Source organism: Echinops telfairi, unplaced genomic scaffold, assembly GCF_000313985.2.
Source record: "Echinops telfairi isolate 266 unplaced genomic scaffold, ASM31398v2 ScPeMD7_7457;HRSCAF=8495, whole genome shotgun sequence".
Lineage (NCBI taxonomy): Eukaryota > Metazoa > Chordata > Mammalia > Afrosoricida > Tenrecidae > Echinops > Echinops telfairi.
The window spans coordinates 21,357,260-21,374,319 of record NW_022111357.1 but is presented as its reverse complement, the minus strand read 5'-3'; the positions used below and the strand labels follow the sequence as shown (position 1 = coordinate 21,374,319).

Here is a 17,060-nt window from a genome sequence, read left to right as displayed (position 1 = left end):
CTGTTTTTGGATCACTTGTTGCTTCCCTGTCTCTGTGTTGGTCAGCACCACCTCCTTACCCCCGCCTCCCCATCTCCCGTGTCCCCCCGGAACCACTGGTCCCATTGTTTTTTCCTCCAGACTATTCATCCAGTCTATCTTATCTAGATAGATCTGTAGAGATCATAATATACATCAAAAACCAAGCCATTGCAAGATAGGTGATCAGTGAGAACACAGCGATTCTGCCGCCTTCTTGCTGGTATACATGGAAAAACATGTGCCAAAGAAAGCCATAGCCAGTTGTGCCTTAGTAGAAACGGAGCCAAGTAGAAGTTGGCTGAGGAATAGGAGGAGGCCTCAAAAAGTGTGTGGGAAAATTCCATGATCAGTTCCGGTATTCCACGGCCTTCTTGAGACCCCTTGTATTCACTTGAAGATCCAGGGGAGACCACTGAAAGAGCCATCAGTTGAGGAATGACGTGATTGGGCATTTACAGCACTCTGATCCTGTCACAGTGACTCCTCACAGCCAGCCAAATCAAGACGAGACCCGATCCCTGTTCTCAAGGGAGTTAACTGAGACGTGGGGAACGGTGGACTCTACGAGGTCACCCCTGGAGGGGAGAGGAGGTGACAGCCATGCTGTGGGGCCTGGATCTTGCTCCTGAGGGCCATCTTAGCAGCTCTGCTCCACCAGTTATGACCTACTTTGGGGGACCAGGGAAAGGAAATGTGGCCAGGCCCTGATCGCTTCTGTAATCTACCCAGACCCTGTGTTTGTCTTTAACAGCAAAGCTCTAATTCTGGCACCCTGATGTGCTCTTGGCTTCCCACTTCTTAAAGCAGCGGTCATCCTGTCCAGCCCTCTTCCCCTTTCACTTTCCTGGGTGCCAGCCCCAGGGCACTTCTCCGAGCCTTTGTTATAGATGCCCTCACAAGATTGGGGCACAGCGACCTACCGACCGCTGTTGCTGGGCTCCGATTCCAAGTCTGCCTTCCCCTTGCTGTCGAGTAAAGCACAGGGTGTAAAGACAGCCCTAGTGAGCCCTATGCCTTTTGGGGCTGTGATTTAACTTTTTGCCTCTTTTCACACTTGTCAAATAAGGGCAGTGATGATACTTGTTATTATAAAAGCCTTAACCTGGAATGAGCATTCAACTGAAGATGTTATTCTGCTTCAATGAGTGTGATAATTTTAGAGAAATGTTTAATGTCTTCTTCTGTTTGCAGCTATTGAAATATTTGAAGAAACTCTCCACTTTGCCCATTACAGTCGATATTCTTGCGGTAAGAGCTAAATAACTTTTCATGTTCCCAAACTATTTCCGATCCCTTTCCCACGGGAAAGCGTAGACTAATGACGGCGGGCACTGGCTGTGGAGCTGAAAGCAGCCAGATACAAAGGGCTACATGCGTGATTCTGCTTTTTTATGAAATGTGCAGAATCGCGGAATCCATAGGCACAGAGTAGACGAGTGGGTGGCAGGGGATGGTAGGAATGTTCTAGAATTAGATAGCAGTGGTGGTTACACAGTATTATGAGTGTTCGGAAAACTACTAAATTGTACACTTAAGGATAGTTCAAATGGCTAACTGACAGTCTGTGGATTTATGTCTTAGGAACATGTACAGTAATAAAAAGAGTATGCACTTCGGGCAGAACCAGTACTGGGTTCAAGTCCCAGCTCTGACTTTAGGCTGTTGCTTCTTTGTAAAATGGGCTGGCTGGCTCCCGCAGCAGTCATGAGAGAGACGGCCTTGGGTGCTGATAGACAACTCTTGTTAGCTCAGTACCTGGCAGCTGCCCTCTCTCTCTCTGTCTGTCTGTCTATCTGTCTGACTTTATCCCTCTCATCCTATTATTGTTAAGAATGCATGAATGTCTTTGTCCTTTGAATCGGGTACATTTTGTTATGATGTGTCTTTGGAGGTTTGAGGCAAAGATATACGATATTTTGTGTTGACATTTGCGAAGTCTGTTTTCTGGGGGAGGTGTTGTTTGTTGCCGGGTGCAGTGGTTAAACAGTGCTTGGCTACAAACAGAAAGGCCTGCTGTGCAAACCCACCAGCGGCTCTGTGGGAGAAAGACGCAGCAGTGGTCTGCTTCTGTAAAGACTGTCCCCTCGGGAACCCTGCTGAGGCCACGCCTACCCAAGGCACACAGCAACACCAACCTGGGGACTCCGTCACAGCAGGCGGTCCTGTGACGTGTCACTTTAGAAATATGTGAACCTAGTTCTACAACCCTCTTCATGATTTTCCCCCTCAAATTTCTAGGAGACTGGCGTTGGGAAAACAGTAAATAGCTTGCGAAAACATGATCATGTGGGAAGCTTCGCCCGAGACCTGGTGGCCCAGTGGAAGAAGCTGGTCCCCATGGAACGGTAAGAACAGCCTTGGTTTGCTCCACCTCATGGTTAAACCGCCGTCTGGAAGGATTTACATCCCGAAAACCTTTCCTTTATTATTTCTTTTCTGCACTCTTTGTTAGCATACCTATTTTGCCTCAGTTATACAATTAATCCGTGTCACTGAATAATGTTACACAATATAGAAAAAATAAGATTAAAAGCCTCTTGTAACCCCACCATCCACAGAGAAGCATTCCCATATATACTCAAGTCTAAGCCAACCTGACTATCAGCTGGGCCACCTAATTTTACCACAAAAACTGCATTTAAAATGTGCTGGAAACACGGCTTATACACGAGTATATACGGTATTTACATTTTGCTCTATCTCTTTGTAACCTCTTTTTCAATGGCTTTTTCACATTAACTGTGTATCGTGGCTTGCGTGAGAGTTGACAGAACAAATTGGTTTCCCATTCAACAATTCATACACATTTTGTTTCCTGACATGGATTGCAACCTCCACCATGTAACAGCACTCTTCCACTTTGTTCCTGGGTCCCCTGTTTCCATGTGTTGCCCTTTCCTGCTCCTACCTGCCCTCTGACCTTTGTTTTCTGGGCAGATATGGCCCTTTGGTCTCCTAGTCTGCCCTGGTGTTATAATTCACTTTCTAAGGCTGTCTGCTGTTTGGCTGAAAGGGGACCCTTGAGTGTCTAATGGCCGTAGTCGTAAGAGTTTCATTTGTCTCTTCAGACCGGGATAAGCTTGGCTGTTTTGATGATTCTTAAATTTGTTCTACCTTGTTTTTCCCTTCCCCTCTATCTAGGACTTTCTATTTAGTTTTGATTAGTGCAGTGGGTGGTGGTGTCCAGGTCCCATTAGTTCCTCTGGTCTCAGAGTGCTGGAGACGGACTCGTGGGTGCATGGGACCTTTGCGAGAAAGGCAACATGTTGGTTCCAAAGAGGGACGGGCAGCTTTGCCCTGTCCTTTCGGGTTGCTGTGAGCTGGAGTCGACTCAATGGCTGTGAGTAGTTTTTGTTTTTTTAGTTAGTCCTTCGGACCTATTTTTTCCCTCGAGTGTTTGGTTTTCTTCATTTGTTAAAAGGCATTTTTATATAGCTGTGGACAAACTAGAACTTGATAACTCTTTTTATGAAATAAGTTAAACATATCCCTTATTGGGCGCCATCCCCTCCCACCCACCCCCACTCAAATCTTTCAGGGTTTTTATATCCACAAGATAGTGATCTTTTTTTTGTGTGTGTGTCGTATGTGGTGTAGTGGTCACTCATTGGTTGCTAACTGCAAGGTCAGCAGTTCTAAACCACCAGCTTTACAGTCTCAGAACCCATGGGGCTGGTTCTAGTCTGCCCTGTAGGGTTCTATAGGGTCCCCGTGAATTGGAAGCCACTTGACGGCAGTGAGAGTTTGAGTGTGTGGTCACATTAAAAAAAAAAATCATTTTATTAGGGGCTCATACAACTCTTATCACAATCCACATACTAATCAATTGTGTAAAGCACGCTTGTACATTCATTGCCCTCATCATTCTCAAAACACTTGCTCTCCACTTAAGCCCCTGGCATCAGCTCCTCATTTTCCCCCTTCTTCTCCACTCCCTGCTCCCTCATGAACCTTTGATAATTTATAAATTATTATTTTGTCTTGTCTTACACTGTCCGACTTCACCCCCTTTTCTGTTGTCAGTCCCCCAGGGAGGAAGTTATATGTAGATCCTTGTAATCTGTCCCCTCTTTCCACCCCACCCTCCCTCCACCCTCCCGGTATCGCCGCTCTCACCACTGGTCCTGAAGGGATCATCCACCCTGGATTCTCTGTGTTTCCAGTTTCTATATGTACCAGTGTACATGCTCTGGTCTAGCCAGGTTTGTAAGGTAGAATTGGGATCATGATAGTGGCGGGGTGTGGGGCATTTAGGAACCAGAAGAAAGTTGTATGTTTCATCGTTGCTACACTGCACCCTGACTGGCTCGTCTCCTCCCTGCGACCCTTCTGTAAGGGGATGTCCAATTGCCTACAGATGGGCTTTGGGTCTCCACTCCGCACTCCCCCTCATTCACAATGATATGATTTTTTGTTCCTTAATGCCTGATACCTGATCCCTTTGACACCTCCTGGAGCACATGGCTGGTGTGCTTCTTCCATGTGGGCTTTGTTGCTTCTGAGCTAGATGGCTGCTTGTTTACCTTCAAGCCGTTATGACCCCAGACGCTATATCTTTTGATAGCTGGGCACCATCAGCTTTCTTCACTGTGGTCACATTTGTCATTTTCCATTTATGGAATCAAGTTTCACAAACTTTAACACCTCCCTGTGTTTTCTATGTTTTTAACTTTCTGTGAATTGGGGAAGGTTACAGAGCAGATGATCAGTTTTACATTCAACAATTCGTATGTTTGATTCCTCTTATTCATTGCGATCTCCTCAGCATAATGCCACCCATCCTACCTCCTCCCTGTGTGTTTCCCATTTCCACTTTCCTTCTCTTCTAGCCCTTCTGAACTTTGTCTGTGGGCAAATGCAGCCCCTGCATCACAAGGCGTTGGTTATTCTCAGGTGTGTGTACCCGACTAGTGTTATCGTTCCCTTTATAGAACTGTCTACTTGGCCTTCCACCAGGATCCCTTTTAGAGCAATTGCTAGTGGGCTGGGCACCTTTTAGGCTTTCTAGGCCCAGGATGTTGAAGACAGTGCTCATGATTGGACTGTCCCTTGTGTCTTCAGGTGTCAGCACTCTTCTTTCCGCCAGGCAGGGAGAGAGCAGTACAATGGCTGGAGAGGGAGTTTTAATGTTGAAAACATATGTCACAAAACACATGAATCCTGCCATTTCTACACGGACAGTTCAGTGACTTTGATCACATTCAAGTTATGCAACTTCTCTCTGTCCTTTCCCAAGTTGTTCTTCCTTGTTCATGTCAGCTTCCGACCTGCCCTTCTGAGTGGCGGCTCCTTTGATCCCACAGAGTCGTCGAGTTCAGTGCCCGAGACAGACATTGCTCGCTGATTACTACTAGGATGCTTTGCGAGCATCACCATTCCTGAGCTGTTCCTGAGTCTGCATCTGGACAGCTCTTTTGTCAGACTCTTCTGTGGTCTTCGCCCCCAAACAGGGTAACCACTGAGAGCCACACTCACTTTTTCTGTTGTTTTATTTTTTTCCCCCTCTTCTTTTAGGAGCACAGAGCCTGAAGAACAGGACTTTGAGAAGAGTAATTCCCGGAAGCGGCCCCGGGATGCCCTGCACAAGGAGGAGGTGGAGATGGACTTCCAGGAGAACTGGAAAGCCTCTGGTAGCCGGTCCTTCAGCCCCGAGCACAGACAGAAAAAACACAAAAAACTCTCAGAGCTGGAGAGACCTCACAAAGTCGCTCCCAGCCACGAGCGGCAAGACGAGAGAAAGAGGTACCACCAAGCCTCACCAGCTTATTCTTCAGACCACGACTCTTCCGATTACGGCCACGTGCAGTCCCCTCCCACACCTGCCAGTCCTCACCAGATGTGTGTGGACCCGTACAGATCCCCGGAGGAGGACCCCGAGCCCACGGGGCCACACCAGAAGTCGGGGCCAGGCCACAGTCATGCCTTTGAAGACAGACTGGGGGTCAGTCAAGAACGGTGCGTGGGTGAGCCCCTCAGTCAAGGGACGGTGAGCCAAAGCAAGGAGCACAAGTCCTCCCACAAGGAGAAGCGCCTGGTGGGTGCCAAGGGAGACGAGAAGGGCTCGGCGCTGCGCAGAGAGAAGTCGCACAAGGCTGCCTCCAAAGAGGAGAACAGGAGGCTGCTCCCGGGCGACGGCCCGCGGGAGAAACCACTGTCGAGTGGTGCCAGGAAAGAGAAGGACAGAGAGGGTGGCGGCACCAAGAAGAAGCCCTCCCCCCCCTTGGAGGTGGCTGCCGCCGACAACCACCTTAAAAAGCCAAAGCACAAAGACTCGGAGCGGAGCAAACCGGACAAAGCTAAGCCAAGCTTGGACAGCGTCGACAAAGTGAAAGAGAAGGCTTCTAACCATCTTAAGGCTCGGGAAGGGAAGCCAAAGCCTGCTCCTCAGGACAGGAAGTCGGGGGGCGCCTTCCCCAGAGTGGAGGAGGCAGACCTGGAGGATGAATTTGAGCAGCCAACCATGTCTTTTGAGTCCTACCTCAGCTATGACCAGCCGCGCAAGAAGAGGAAGAAGGTTGTGAAGCCCTCGGCCCCCGCACGCGGAGGCAAGGTGCTGAAGAAGAGCGCCTCCAAGAGCGCCAGTAAGAGCGTGGGCTCGGCTCCGAAACCCTCCAAGGGCAAGGAGCACAGGTCTGAGAAGGCGCAGGCGCCCGCAGCCGACTCGGCCAAGGTAGGCCAGGAGCACTGGGTCCTGCAGACCGGGCACCGGGTTTGTGGGCCTGCCTGTCCACGCCCTGGTGGATGTCGGTTTGTCTTCCTCCTTCTCAGGCCTCACTATCGGCCGAGTGAGGTCTTTGCTCAGGGGCCCCATTTGATGGGTCCGGCTAGCTCTGCTTCCTGACGCTGGCGTTGTCAGGACTGGCAGCCCTCCCTCCGCCTCGGTCTGATGGGATGGCTCTGGGGACACGCTGCTTTCCCTGGGCGGGCTGCCTTCACTGTCGCTCCTCTCCGCAGGTCTTCAGCGAAGTAGTGCCAGTGTTGCCAGACCTGCCGCTGCCCATGATACAAGCCAATTACCGCCCACTTCCTTCCCTTGAATATATGTCCTCCCTGCAACCAAAGCGAAAAGGTAACTGTTCTCCAGCCTTTCGGAAATGGGAAAAGATTTTAAAAGTTCAGTCAGCAAGCATAAGTCACGATAACACAGATGTGGCGGGTTTCTTAAGCGCGACCACTCAGGCCATAAGGATTAGGTTCCAGCCAGCCATGGCTTCTGCGTGGGGGCTTCACAACATCCCATTTAACTTTTCAGTTTGGTGAACGTATACAGAGCACATCGGTTTTCTATTCAACAATTCATACACATTTTTTTCATGTTATTGATTTCAATCTCCACAATGTACCACCCCCCTTCCTCCCTAAGCCTTATGAACTTTGTCCCTGGCTAAGTCCTGCCCTTAGGCCTCGATGGTTGCTTGTATTCTGTGGTGTGCATGACCCCCATATTAAGGTCTGGTCGCCTGCTTGGCTGAGAATTGAGCCATGGTGGAGAGTTCAGGTCCAAGCTGGGGAGGTGACCGAGACTCCGAATCTTAGATTTCCAAGATTCTCTGACCAGTAAGCTTGACCTAATTTTTAAAAATAATAAAATTCCATGAGCTCTTAATTCCCTTCTTTTCGATGAACTTTTTGAAGCCCCTTCGTGTAAGTGCTAGGAGCTTGGGTTCTGTCTTCATCTGTTTGGCGGCAGTTTTGTGGTCGGTAGAGTGGGAGTGATGATGGTGGCTCTGGCAGCGGCTCTGTGGATAACGTGAAGAGGCTGGCACAGGCCTTAGCGCCAGGTGTCAATGATGAATCTGTCACTCAGCTGCTGCTCTGATCGTGCTTTGTTCGGTGCACGGTACACGTGCCTTCTGTCTTGTAAGCTTGTCTAGTTTTTATAAAGAAGTCCGAGCATCTGTTTGTTAGCCAGAGACTAGCAGTTACATAAATGATGAGTCCCCGTTACAGCGGGATCCTGGGCAGCTGCAGATGCCGCACAGTGGCTGGTCTGTGTCCACTGACGTGGAATAGGCTCTGAAACACTGTCCGTGAAGAGAACATGGTGGGGGGTACTATTTGGGTGGAGAATAGATAGGAGACACTTTGGGTTCGCTTTGCACGGACTCTGGGAAACTACCTGAGGACCTGGCAGTGCAGTCCACCTTTGTTAGTGGGAGCTGGGAGGGAGGTGGACGACGAGCTGGCCCCCTAGTCACCCCGCCTGCCCTGCCGCCCGGCTCTGCAGTGCTCTCATCGCCCCAGGAAGAGGAAGAAGCCGGATTCACCGGGCGCAGGATGAATTCTAAGATGCAGGTGTATTCTGGCTCCAAATGCGCCTACCTCCCCAAAATGATGACCTTGCAGCAGCAGTGCATCCGTGTTCTGAAGAACAACATTGACTGTAAGTTGCCCCCGTTGCTCTCGCCCTCGTGTGTGCTGAGCCCCGAGCGTGGTGCCGCTCACTGCATGACTCCACCACCTTTCAAACGTGCACCTCTGATTCTCTGCAGCCATCTTTGAGGTGGGCGGCGTCCCCTACTCTATCCTGGAGCCTGTCCTGGAGCGGTGCACACCGGATCAGTTGTACCGTATCGAGGAGTGCAATCACGTGAGCATCCTGAGGGCGGGTGGGGAAGAGGACAGGTTTCTGGCTGTGTGTCTGACCCAGCTGAAGGGGAGGGGGCTGGTGGTCAGCTCACCCAGCTGGGCATTTTCAGAGTGCCTCAGTGGCTTTAAACACACTTTGAGCAGCTGCTCCTGGCATGTTGAGTGGGTCTCTTGGGCTAGAATCACGGTGGGATTCCAGGGATTGAAAAATGTTTCCAAGGCCTCCCTTGAGCTTGCCCCTCACAAAGGGCAAGAGAGAACTCTGGCCGCAGCGTACCTGGGACCCAGAGCAGGGGTGCTTCGTGCTGACCAGCAAGTGTCTGGTGACTGAGAGAGCACAGGCTGGCCGAGGCCCACCTGGTGACAGCGAGATCTGGCCAGAAGGTTTTGTCATAATGCTGGTGTACTCCCGGGATTTCAATCACCCTCTAACTCAGAGACCTCTGCTTCTTAGGCACTGCCCCCACAGCAGAGAGACCCTGTGTAACTTCAACCACCATTACTGTGCATCCACCCTCTCCCAGCTCCCAGTGCCTTCCACCGAGGGGATTTTGTTTCGTTTTTTAATTCAGTGACTCCACCCCCCACCACCTCACTACGCTAAACAGTATAGCATGCTTAAATTCGATTCTAGCATGAGGAGCAAACAATTACTAGAAAGCCAGTCACCTCCAGGTGATTACAAAATAGGAGAGAATTGTTTGTTGTGTGTGTGCTCGTATGTAAATATGTATACGTGGTATCTGGTTTCAGGTATTAATTGAAGATACAGATCAATTATGGAAAATTCATTGTCACCGAGACTTTAAGGATGAAAGGCCGGAAGAGTATGAGTCGTGGCGGGAGATGTACCTGAGGCTTCAGGATGCCCGAGAGCAGCGGCTCCGATTACTGACGAAGAATATCCGCTCTGCGCATGCCAATAAGCCTAAAGGTAGAGGGCGGGTAATGGGCTCGCCGAGTGAGTGCCTGCCTGCAGCCCCTGCTCCAGAAGGCAGGTGCTCATCTGTGTTTCTCCACAGGCCGGCAGGCAAAGATGGCCTTCGTCAACTCGGTCGCCAAGCCACCTCGTGACGTGCGAAGGCGGCAGGAGAAGTTTGGGACTGGAGGAGCAGCTGTCCCCGAGAAAGTCAAGTAAGATTCTGCCCCTAGGCGGTTTCTGCATGCTCAAGGAAGGGAGCCAGAGAAGCTGGTCCCATGAACACTCACCCCACTGCACTCCACCACCCGGCCTCCATAGGGAGGGGAGCGCCTGCAGAGTGTGGACTCCGGAGACAGGCCTGGGTCAGCTTAGCCTGTTACCTCCCTGCGCCTCAGTGCCTCCCACTTCAGGGTGGGCTGGATCAGCATTCCTGGTCCTCAGGTGGGGGTGATGACAGAGAACAGGGCCTGTCTTGGGGCAAGGGCGGGGGAAGTATTATTTCCTTAAGTTCCCCATTTCCCCTGTTTAAGTAACAAAAAACCACTTCAGTGATGACTAAATTATTTCATCTAAGCAGCATTAGATTTTATACCCAAGCAGTATAGATTTTATACCCAAACAGTGACTGGTTAGCAGCTGCGAGCTGGTGGCTCATCCTGAGTGAGAGGCCCGTATGGTCATCTCATCTCTGAGTGCTCACCGAACTCTCAAGAAAGAGCGTGATCGGCCTGTGTTGCAGGATCAAGCCAGCCCCGGCCCTCACTGGAAGCAGCCTGGATCGTTTCAATAGCAGCAGCAGCAGCGGCGGCGGCGGCAACAGCTATACCCCATCCACCGAGGAGCCGGCCTGTGATGGCCCTAGCACCAGTAGTGCCCACTTCGTGCCAGCGGTCAGCAGCTCTGTTTCCTACGATCCCAGAAAACCACCTGTGAAGAGTAAGTAACTTGGGGTGCAGAAAGCAGATCTGGCTGGTGGCCCCCGAGCCCCCACTTTGGGCCCGTCACAGCAGGGCCCCCGAGTAAAGACATCGCTTGGGTCCAGCTGAGCCCGCCACGCTGCTGCTTTCACTTGCGAGAAGCCTGTGTCCCCGAGCAGCGGCCTGGAGCCCGAGTTCCTCTGACCAGCTAACCGATAGTTGTCTGTCTTAGCGAGCTTGTACAGCCCTCCAGCCCCAGCTGCACCAGTCGGTATTTTTTTGGAAGTTAGACAGCCACCAGTATCCCAAGAGGGTTCCCTCGTTTAAGGACAACAATGCACCTGTATCCACTGTAGGGGCTTGAGGGAGAGTGAGGTCCTGGCTTAAGCTCTCGCTGTGCTCAGGTGAAGCGGTGGGTCCAGTGGACGCATTCTCCTTCCTCTGGCTGGGTGTGCATTTAGCTCACCATATACCCCTGCTGCTGCCTGGCCTAGATACCGGTTTGGTTAGTCATATGGCCAAGTTAAGTTTTGGCCCACTGACTGGTGCAGCCTGGCAGAGATGGAATTCCAGTTCTGCCTCTTACAGTCTAACCAGAGGCCAGCTGCCCGAGCTGGCTGCGCCTCGGTGCCGGTGGGTGGAATGGCTCTGCAGGTGCTCCCAGAGTTCTCTATGTGCTGCTTGCCCTTTCGGTCTCCCGGCTGCTAGCTAGCAGATGGCCCCAGAGTGTGCACGGTGGCCTGCATCCCTATCGTCAATTATCAGTAACAATGGCTGGCGTTTCTCGCTCCACAGAAATTGCCCCGATGATGGCCAAGACGATTAAAGCTTTCAAGAACAGATTCTCCCGGCGATAAACTGAAGACTTGTCCTGGGAGACGGGATTTAGGAGGACGAGGGAGGAAGACAAAGGCTGCAGAATCCAGAGAACAGAACTTCTTCTCAAAGAGACTGGAGTGTTCGTTCATTCTCTGCAACCTGTCGGCCTCGGCTCCTGCAGCTTCCAGGTGTTCTGCCTGAGACTCTGCGTGGCCCGGCCACTGCCTCCCTGCCTGGGGACACTTCAGAATTCTGAAGATGATGTGAAGCCTCAGGCACACTGAGGATTTTAAGGTCAATTATACTTTTGTTGTTAACTAGCCTCTTTGTAAAGTATAAGACATAGTTTTAATGAATAAATATTGCTCCCAGATTGTATTTACATTACCCCCAGTATTTTTTTTTTTTGCCCTCTACCACACACTTAGCCTTTCCCTTTCCAAGTCCTGTATTCAGTGTAGGACAAACACCTGGTGAAAGCCATTCTCCCACTGTGGCTCAGGACTCAGCTGTTCGCGGTGTGCTCTGTGCCTGGGCGCAGCTGGCCTCCTGGAGCTTGCGTGGAGGGCCTTGGGTAAGGGGGCTCCTCAGTGTTGCCGAGTCCCCAAGCAGCCCTGTCCTCCCCTCCCCTCCCTCTTTCTGATTCTCATACCTGCTGGGGTGCTGGTAAAGGTCTCGCTGCCATCCTTGTTTGCCAGCGCCCTCTGTTGGCTGTTCTGTTTGTTTTGAGGCTCACTGGAGGACAAGGAACCGTGAGACACTTGTTTGCAGTCTAGAATTCTTCCAGTTTTCGCCTCAGCATGTTGTGTTTTTTTTTTCCTTCTCCCCTTCCCTATTCCTCCACTTCTCCATGAGCGTGGGGGGTGGGAGTGGGGGTCCCCAGACACTTAAGTGGCAGGGCTTCTGTGGCCCTAGATAAGACTTAGAGTCTTAAAAGCCAGCACTTTAATCTCTTGTTCCTTGTGAACTATTTGTACCAGAGCTGCTGGTTGTAGAAGTTGTACTGCTGTGCAAGACATTGGTTTTGCTTTGCCTTTTTAAAGAAGGTAAGATCATGTGGTTGGAAGAGCACCTCAGCTAGATTGCTGGCACTCCCTCTGCCCTTGGGTGCTCAGCCAGCATTCGGGAGGAGGGGCCACTATAGGAGTAGTGGCGGATCTGTGGCCTCAGGGCCAGTGAAAGGCCAGGCCACCACATAGGAGGACGTTGACAAAGGAGCCAGAGTGGGATGAGGAGGGTGGTGCTGAAGCCCCCTCGGCCCTTGAACATGAATCTAATAGGAATCCACCTGGGTGTAAGCCAGGCTGGAGTAAGTGCTGTTTGTTTCAGAGCTTTCTGGAAGCCCAGAGGGCAGACCCGCCATTGTTAAACATCCTGGAGGCCTCCGCGAAGTTAGCCTGGCAGGTTCAGAGCAGCCCAGGGCCTCTCCTGGGCCCAGTGCTTCTCAGGGGTGGGATGTACCATGTGCCGGTGCCTGCTGCTGCAGTGCCCTCTGTTTTCATTTGCTGCCTTTTTTAATTAGGTAAAGCACTGTTTCTCCTAATCACTTGTCCGCCCTTACTCCGCTTGCCCCACACCCTGCCTCCCAAATCTGATAGTAGGAGGCCTCTACCTGAAGCCAAATGCAAATTTGGGTTGGGTGCAAGCACCTGATGATGTCTAGAGGAACCCTCTAGGTGCCCTCCTCCCCCCATGAAGCTGTGCCTCAGCTGTGTTCCCATCCTTGTCATTGGAAGCAGCTGTCCATGACCTTGGTTCAGTTGGGTGTGATCAGCGTCTTTTGTTAGAGACTTCTGGGCAGGGAGGGGAGAAAGGATGTCTTAGGAGAGAGCTTCAGAAGGTTCCCGGACAAATGGAGTGGAGAGAATGGGGGTTTTTTCCACACACTTTTCACGCCCCTCGTGTTTCTTCATCCTGCTAGCACCGTCCACTTGGAGCACACGGAGCATTGTGAAAACGTGTGCAGTCCCCCAGCCCACCCCACCCCGTGTCTCCTGTGATACACTACAGACATCCAGACCACCCAACGACAAATGAGCCCTTGGAGCCTTGGTGTGATGAACTGCTGTCTGCAGCACGCTCTCCCGGGACAGGAGGGAAGGAGCGAGGCAGCAGCTGCTCTTCGTTTGTATTTTGGTCCCAAAATGTAAATACGATTTTCTATGTTACTTTTTTGTGGTAACTATCAAGATAAATATTTTAATTAGATAAGTTATATGAAAAAGGAAGGAAAATTCCATGTCTAAATAAAAACAACAACAAAGCCACATGCTGTCATCTCCCTTTCTTGTCTTGTGTCTGAGCACGCAAGCGGCTCACACAATTCCCCACCGGCTAAGCCCGAGAGCGGGAGAGGGAGGACCAGGCACTGTCTTATTACGTTCCTGGAACCCTCTTCAGGAAAGAAATTCTTAGCACCGTAGCCCCCTGCCCCATAAAAACCTTTTGTACTCCAGCTTACAAACCAGGATAAAAGTGTAGGTATCTGTTGTTTCAGATCATTCCACCACCCCCAGAAGACAATGTCACCTATTGGGAGGAAACAATGCTATAATGGATTGAATTTCAAATCCCACACCCCCACCCCAAATATATGTGGAAGTTCGATCCCCTAGTAACTGTGAATGTGACCCTGTTTGAGGGTGAGGTCACGCTGGAGTGGGGTGGGTGTGAGGTCACGCTGGAGTGGGGTGGGTCCTAATCCAATTGGAGTGCCGTCCAAAAAGAGGAGTGACAGACAAGAAGACAGCCCTGGGAGGAAGGAGTTACCATGTCCCGGCATGCCTGGGGCCACCAGAAGCTGAGGTGAGAGAGAACTGGGCTCCGGCCCCTGCTCCTGCTGACACCGAGTCCAGACTCAGTGTCCAGGCCTGTGAGGTCCTTTTCGTTTGGCCAACCGTCCAGTGTGATCCAGTCTGTGGCATTGTGTTACGGCAGCCTGACCCATCACCACGGCGTCGGGCCCTACGCAGGGGCCTATAGAACAGAGTAAAGGCCCCATAGGGTTTCCAAAGCCGTCAACTTTCACCAGTCTATCTCTCCAGTGGAGCAGCTGGTGTATTTGAACTGCAAACCTTCTAGTTTGCAGCCAGAGGCTTAACCATTGCTCCACCAAGGTCCCTTACAGCTGCCCTGGGAAACTAACACGCCTCCCTCCCTCCCAACGAGGGCCTGCTTGTTTGGTCTGGGCAGATTCTTCTTAATTCTCTTCAGTCTACTCACTGGCAGGAACTCCCCCTCCCCCTAACTCACGGGATGTGCAGCTGGGGGAGGGGGAGGCCCTTACCCTGAGTGCAGTTCAGTCCTCGGTCCCTGAACACACCTGGCTCGGACCCTGGCATGTGGAGTAACGTGTAGTCTGGCGTGACTACCCTCTGTGTGCCAGGTGCCCTTCGGCTTTGCATGCACCACTGCCTTGGTCATCTCAAGGGTCCTGCAAGGTCAGTAATAATGGCCCTGTGATACAGACGATGAGATAGCACCGTGTGTCGGCCGGCCCGTCCTCAGACTACATGCCCTCAGTCACATTAACCTGCTCACACACATCCCCTACTTGGGGCTTCCTTCCAGGAGGAAGCAGAGCCAGCATCCATGGGTAGAGAGCCATGCAGAAAAATCACAGAGCCAAGGCCTTCAGATCTGGTCTGTGTGCTACCTAGCATCACCTGTGTTTCTTAAGCACAGACCAGCAGGCTGGGCCCCAGGAGTATGCTCTTCCCTGCTTATTTTAAAAAATGTAACCCAAAGACTTTCTCAGATGTACACTGATGATTGAAAATGATTCCCACTCCCGAGAACTCACCACAAATAGGGTAATTTCTCTTCACAGCCAGTCCATGCTTCTGGGCTGGGAGCTTATGAGTGGGCTTCAATATTGGTGGGGAAATTCTATTATCCTTTAGCTCTGTTTTCCCATGAATTTTGTGAAGCCTCTCCTACATTGAGTATGACGGGGTCTTAGCGAATATCTGTGTAAGAATCTCTGAATAAGACAGGCAGGGCCCCTCCCACTGGGAGACAGCAATCGACTGCACAGACACTTGTTAAAGGTCCAGCGTTCTGTCTCAGTGTAGAGATTCTGGTTAATCGGGAGGCCTAGGCCTTTTCTATGCCTCGGTGAGTTTGATGAGCGGGAATTCCTACTGGGGAAAGGCGCTCTGGTGACACTGTCAGGTAAGCCTTGGCTGCTAACCACAAGGTCGGCAGTTCAAACCCACCAACCACTGGGAAGGAGCAAGTCAAGGCTGACAGCTCCCAGGAAGGCTGACGGAGCCTTGGAAACCCTACCCAGGGTCACTGGGCTGGAGACGGCCTGGTGGCAGCGGGAGTTTTGGTGAGGAGGGAAAGCCAAGCACAAGCTGTGTCTGAAAGCTCACAATCCTGGCTCCTCTATTCACTGTGCGACGCCTCTCCCGAGCCTCTGTTGGCTCGTCTATAGAGTGGGATAATAGTATCAGTAGCTCACAGAAATTACTGTAAGGATTCAATGAGAGGAGTACGTTAAATGTCAATGTCCTCCCTCATTTCCCTTAAATTTGGAACTAGAAAATTTGGACATTCTGATGGACATACTGATGGACATTCAAGCTAAGGGTTATTTTGAGATCAGAATGTCCTTTCTGATAACTTCTATTTTAGCCCCCAAACCCAATTCCAACTCATACTGACCTCTAGGGCAGAGCAGAACTGCTCCCTAGGGTTTCCAGGACTGTAACTTTACAGGAGCAGGCACGCTCTTCTTCTTCCTGGGAAGAGGCGGGTGGATTCCACTGCTGACCTTGAGCCTTACGGCACTCCACCACCAGGGTCCTTCCTGCTCCCTCTCTGCCAACGAGGCAAGTGCCCATACAGGGCAGAATAGAACTGCCCCTGACAGCCCCAGCTGCTCTTTCTCCCACTGGTTTCAAACTGCTGACCTTTTGGGTCACAGCCCAAATTGTAGCCACGACTCCACCAGAGCGCTCTCGTCAAGGCTAATCTAATTCTTTCGATTCTAGACTTCTGCCTTACTCTGTCGGCTCCCCTACATGGTCAGCCCTGCAACCACCAAAAAGGCCAATGACCAAGTTTCTTCTTATCACAAACCCACCCGCCAGGGTTCATTTCCACCAGACACTGGGGAGGGGTGGGGCCAGGAGACTGAGGATGTTTACACAGCTCCACCTGCTTGTTTCCAGGTAGAAGGCAAGGCCGGGTACAGCCACATCTGAGTTAAAAGAAATGAAAAATAGAATCGTGATTTTTATGTAAATTCCCCTAGTGTTCAAAACCCTGTGCCTTAGCCCTAGGAGATACATAGAAAACCTCTTGGATACTTTTTCTAGAGACACAATTTTCCAAAACTGACCGCACAGAGATGGTCAATCTAAATGGACTAGTTACCATTAAGGAAATAGAGAGCCTCCCCATCAGAAGGCTCCAGCCCCGCACATCCTGGGGCCCACCAAGCCTTGAGGACGATATCCCTGCTCAGAGCAGCCAATGCACAGAGAGGGCCATATGGCCTGCCCCGCTACGAGACACGACATCCCTCACTGACCCATAGCCCTACAGGAGACAACACTGGATAGATACACTGTGGGAATTGGGCTCAATCTGACCCCACCACACTGAGACAAAACACTAAGGGTGTGCAACAGAACAGCAAGGGGAGCAGAGCAAGGACGTCCCGGGGGAATACCAAAAATAGACTCTGGGGCAAGATCATGGCACCCCATCAGACTTGACCGGAAAACACTCCTAAAGGTCAACAAAGAGACCTTGTCCTATTTACAGGCTTTTCTTTTCTTTTT

At 51.2% G+C, this 17,060-nt stretch overlaps 1 protein-coding gene across 1 annotated transcript; it reads left to right on the top strand.

Annotated features, from left to right (window-relative positions):
- The first annotated feature begins 1,146 nt into the window (after positions 1–1,146).
- On the top strand, positions 1,147–11,650 carry ELOA (elongin A). The gene is made up of 10 exons (XM_013005282.2): positions 1,147–1,269; positions 2,260–2,366; positions 5,536–6,691; positions 6,976–7,090; positions 8,249–8,404; positions 8,514–8,611; positions 9,364–9,544; positions 9,633–9,744; positions 10,272–10,468; positions 11,245–11,650. The coding sequence occupies exons 1-10, from the start codon at positions 1,147–1,149 to the stop codon at positions 11,304–11,306; spliced, it is 2,307 nt and encodes a 768-aa protein (XP_012860736.1). The 3' UTR covers positions 11,307–11,650.
- Positions 11,651–17,060: the final 5,410 nt, after the last annotated feature.

What these genes read in the sequence shown, in the direction of transcription:
- ELOA (XM_013005282.2), top strand. Translation starts at nt 1,147, where the DNA reads ATGTTATTCTGCTTCAATGAGTGTGATAATTTTAGAGAAATGTTTAAT. An exon ending in TTACAGTCGATATTCTTGCG is followed by an intron (nt 1,270 to 2,259) that starts GTAAGAGCTAAA and finishes TCAAATTTCTAG; the next exon opens with GAGACTGGCGTTGGGAAAAC. An exon ending in GCTGTCCCCGAGAAAGTCAA is followed by an intron (nt 9,745 to 10,271) that starts GTAAGATTCTGC and finishes CCTGTGTTGCAG; the next exon opens with GATCAAGCCAGCCCCGGCCC.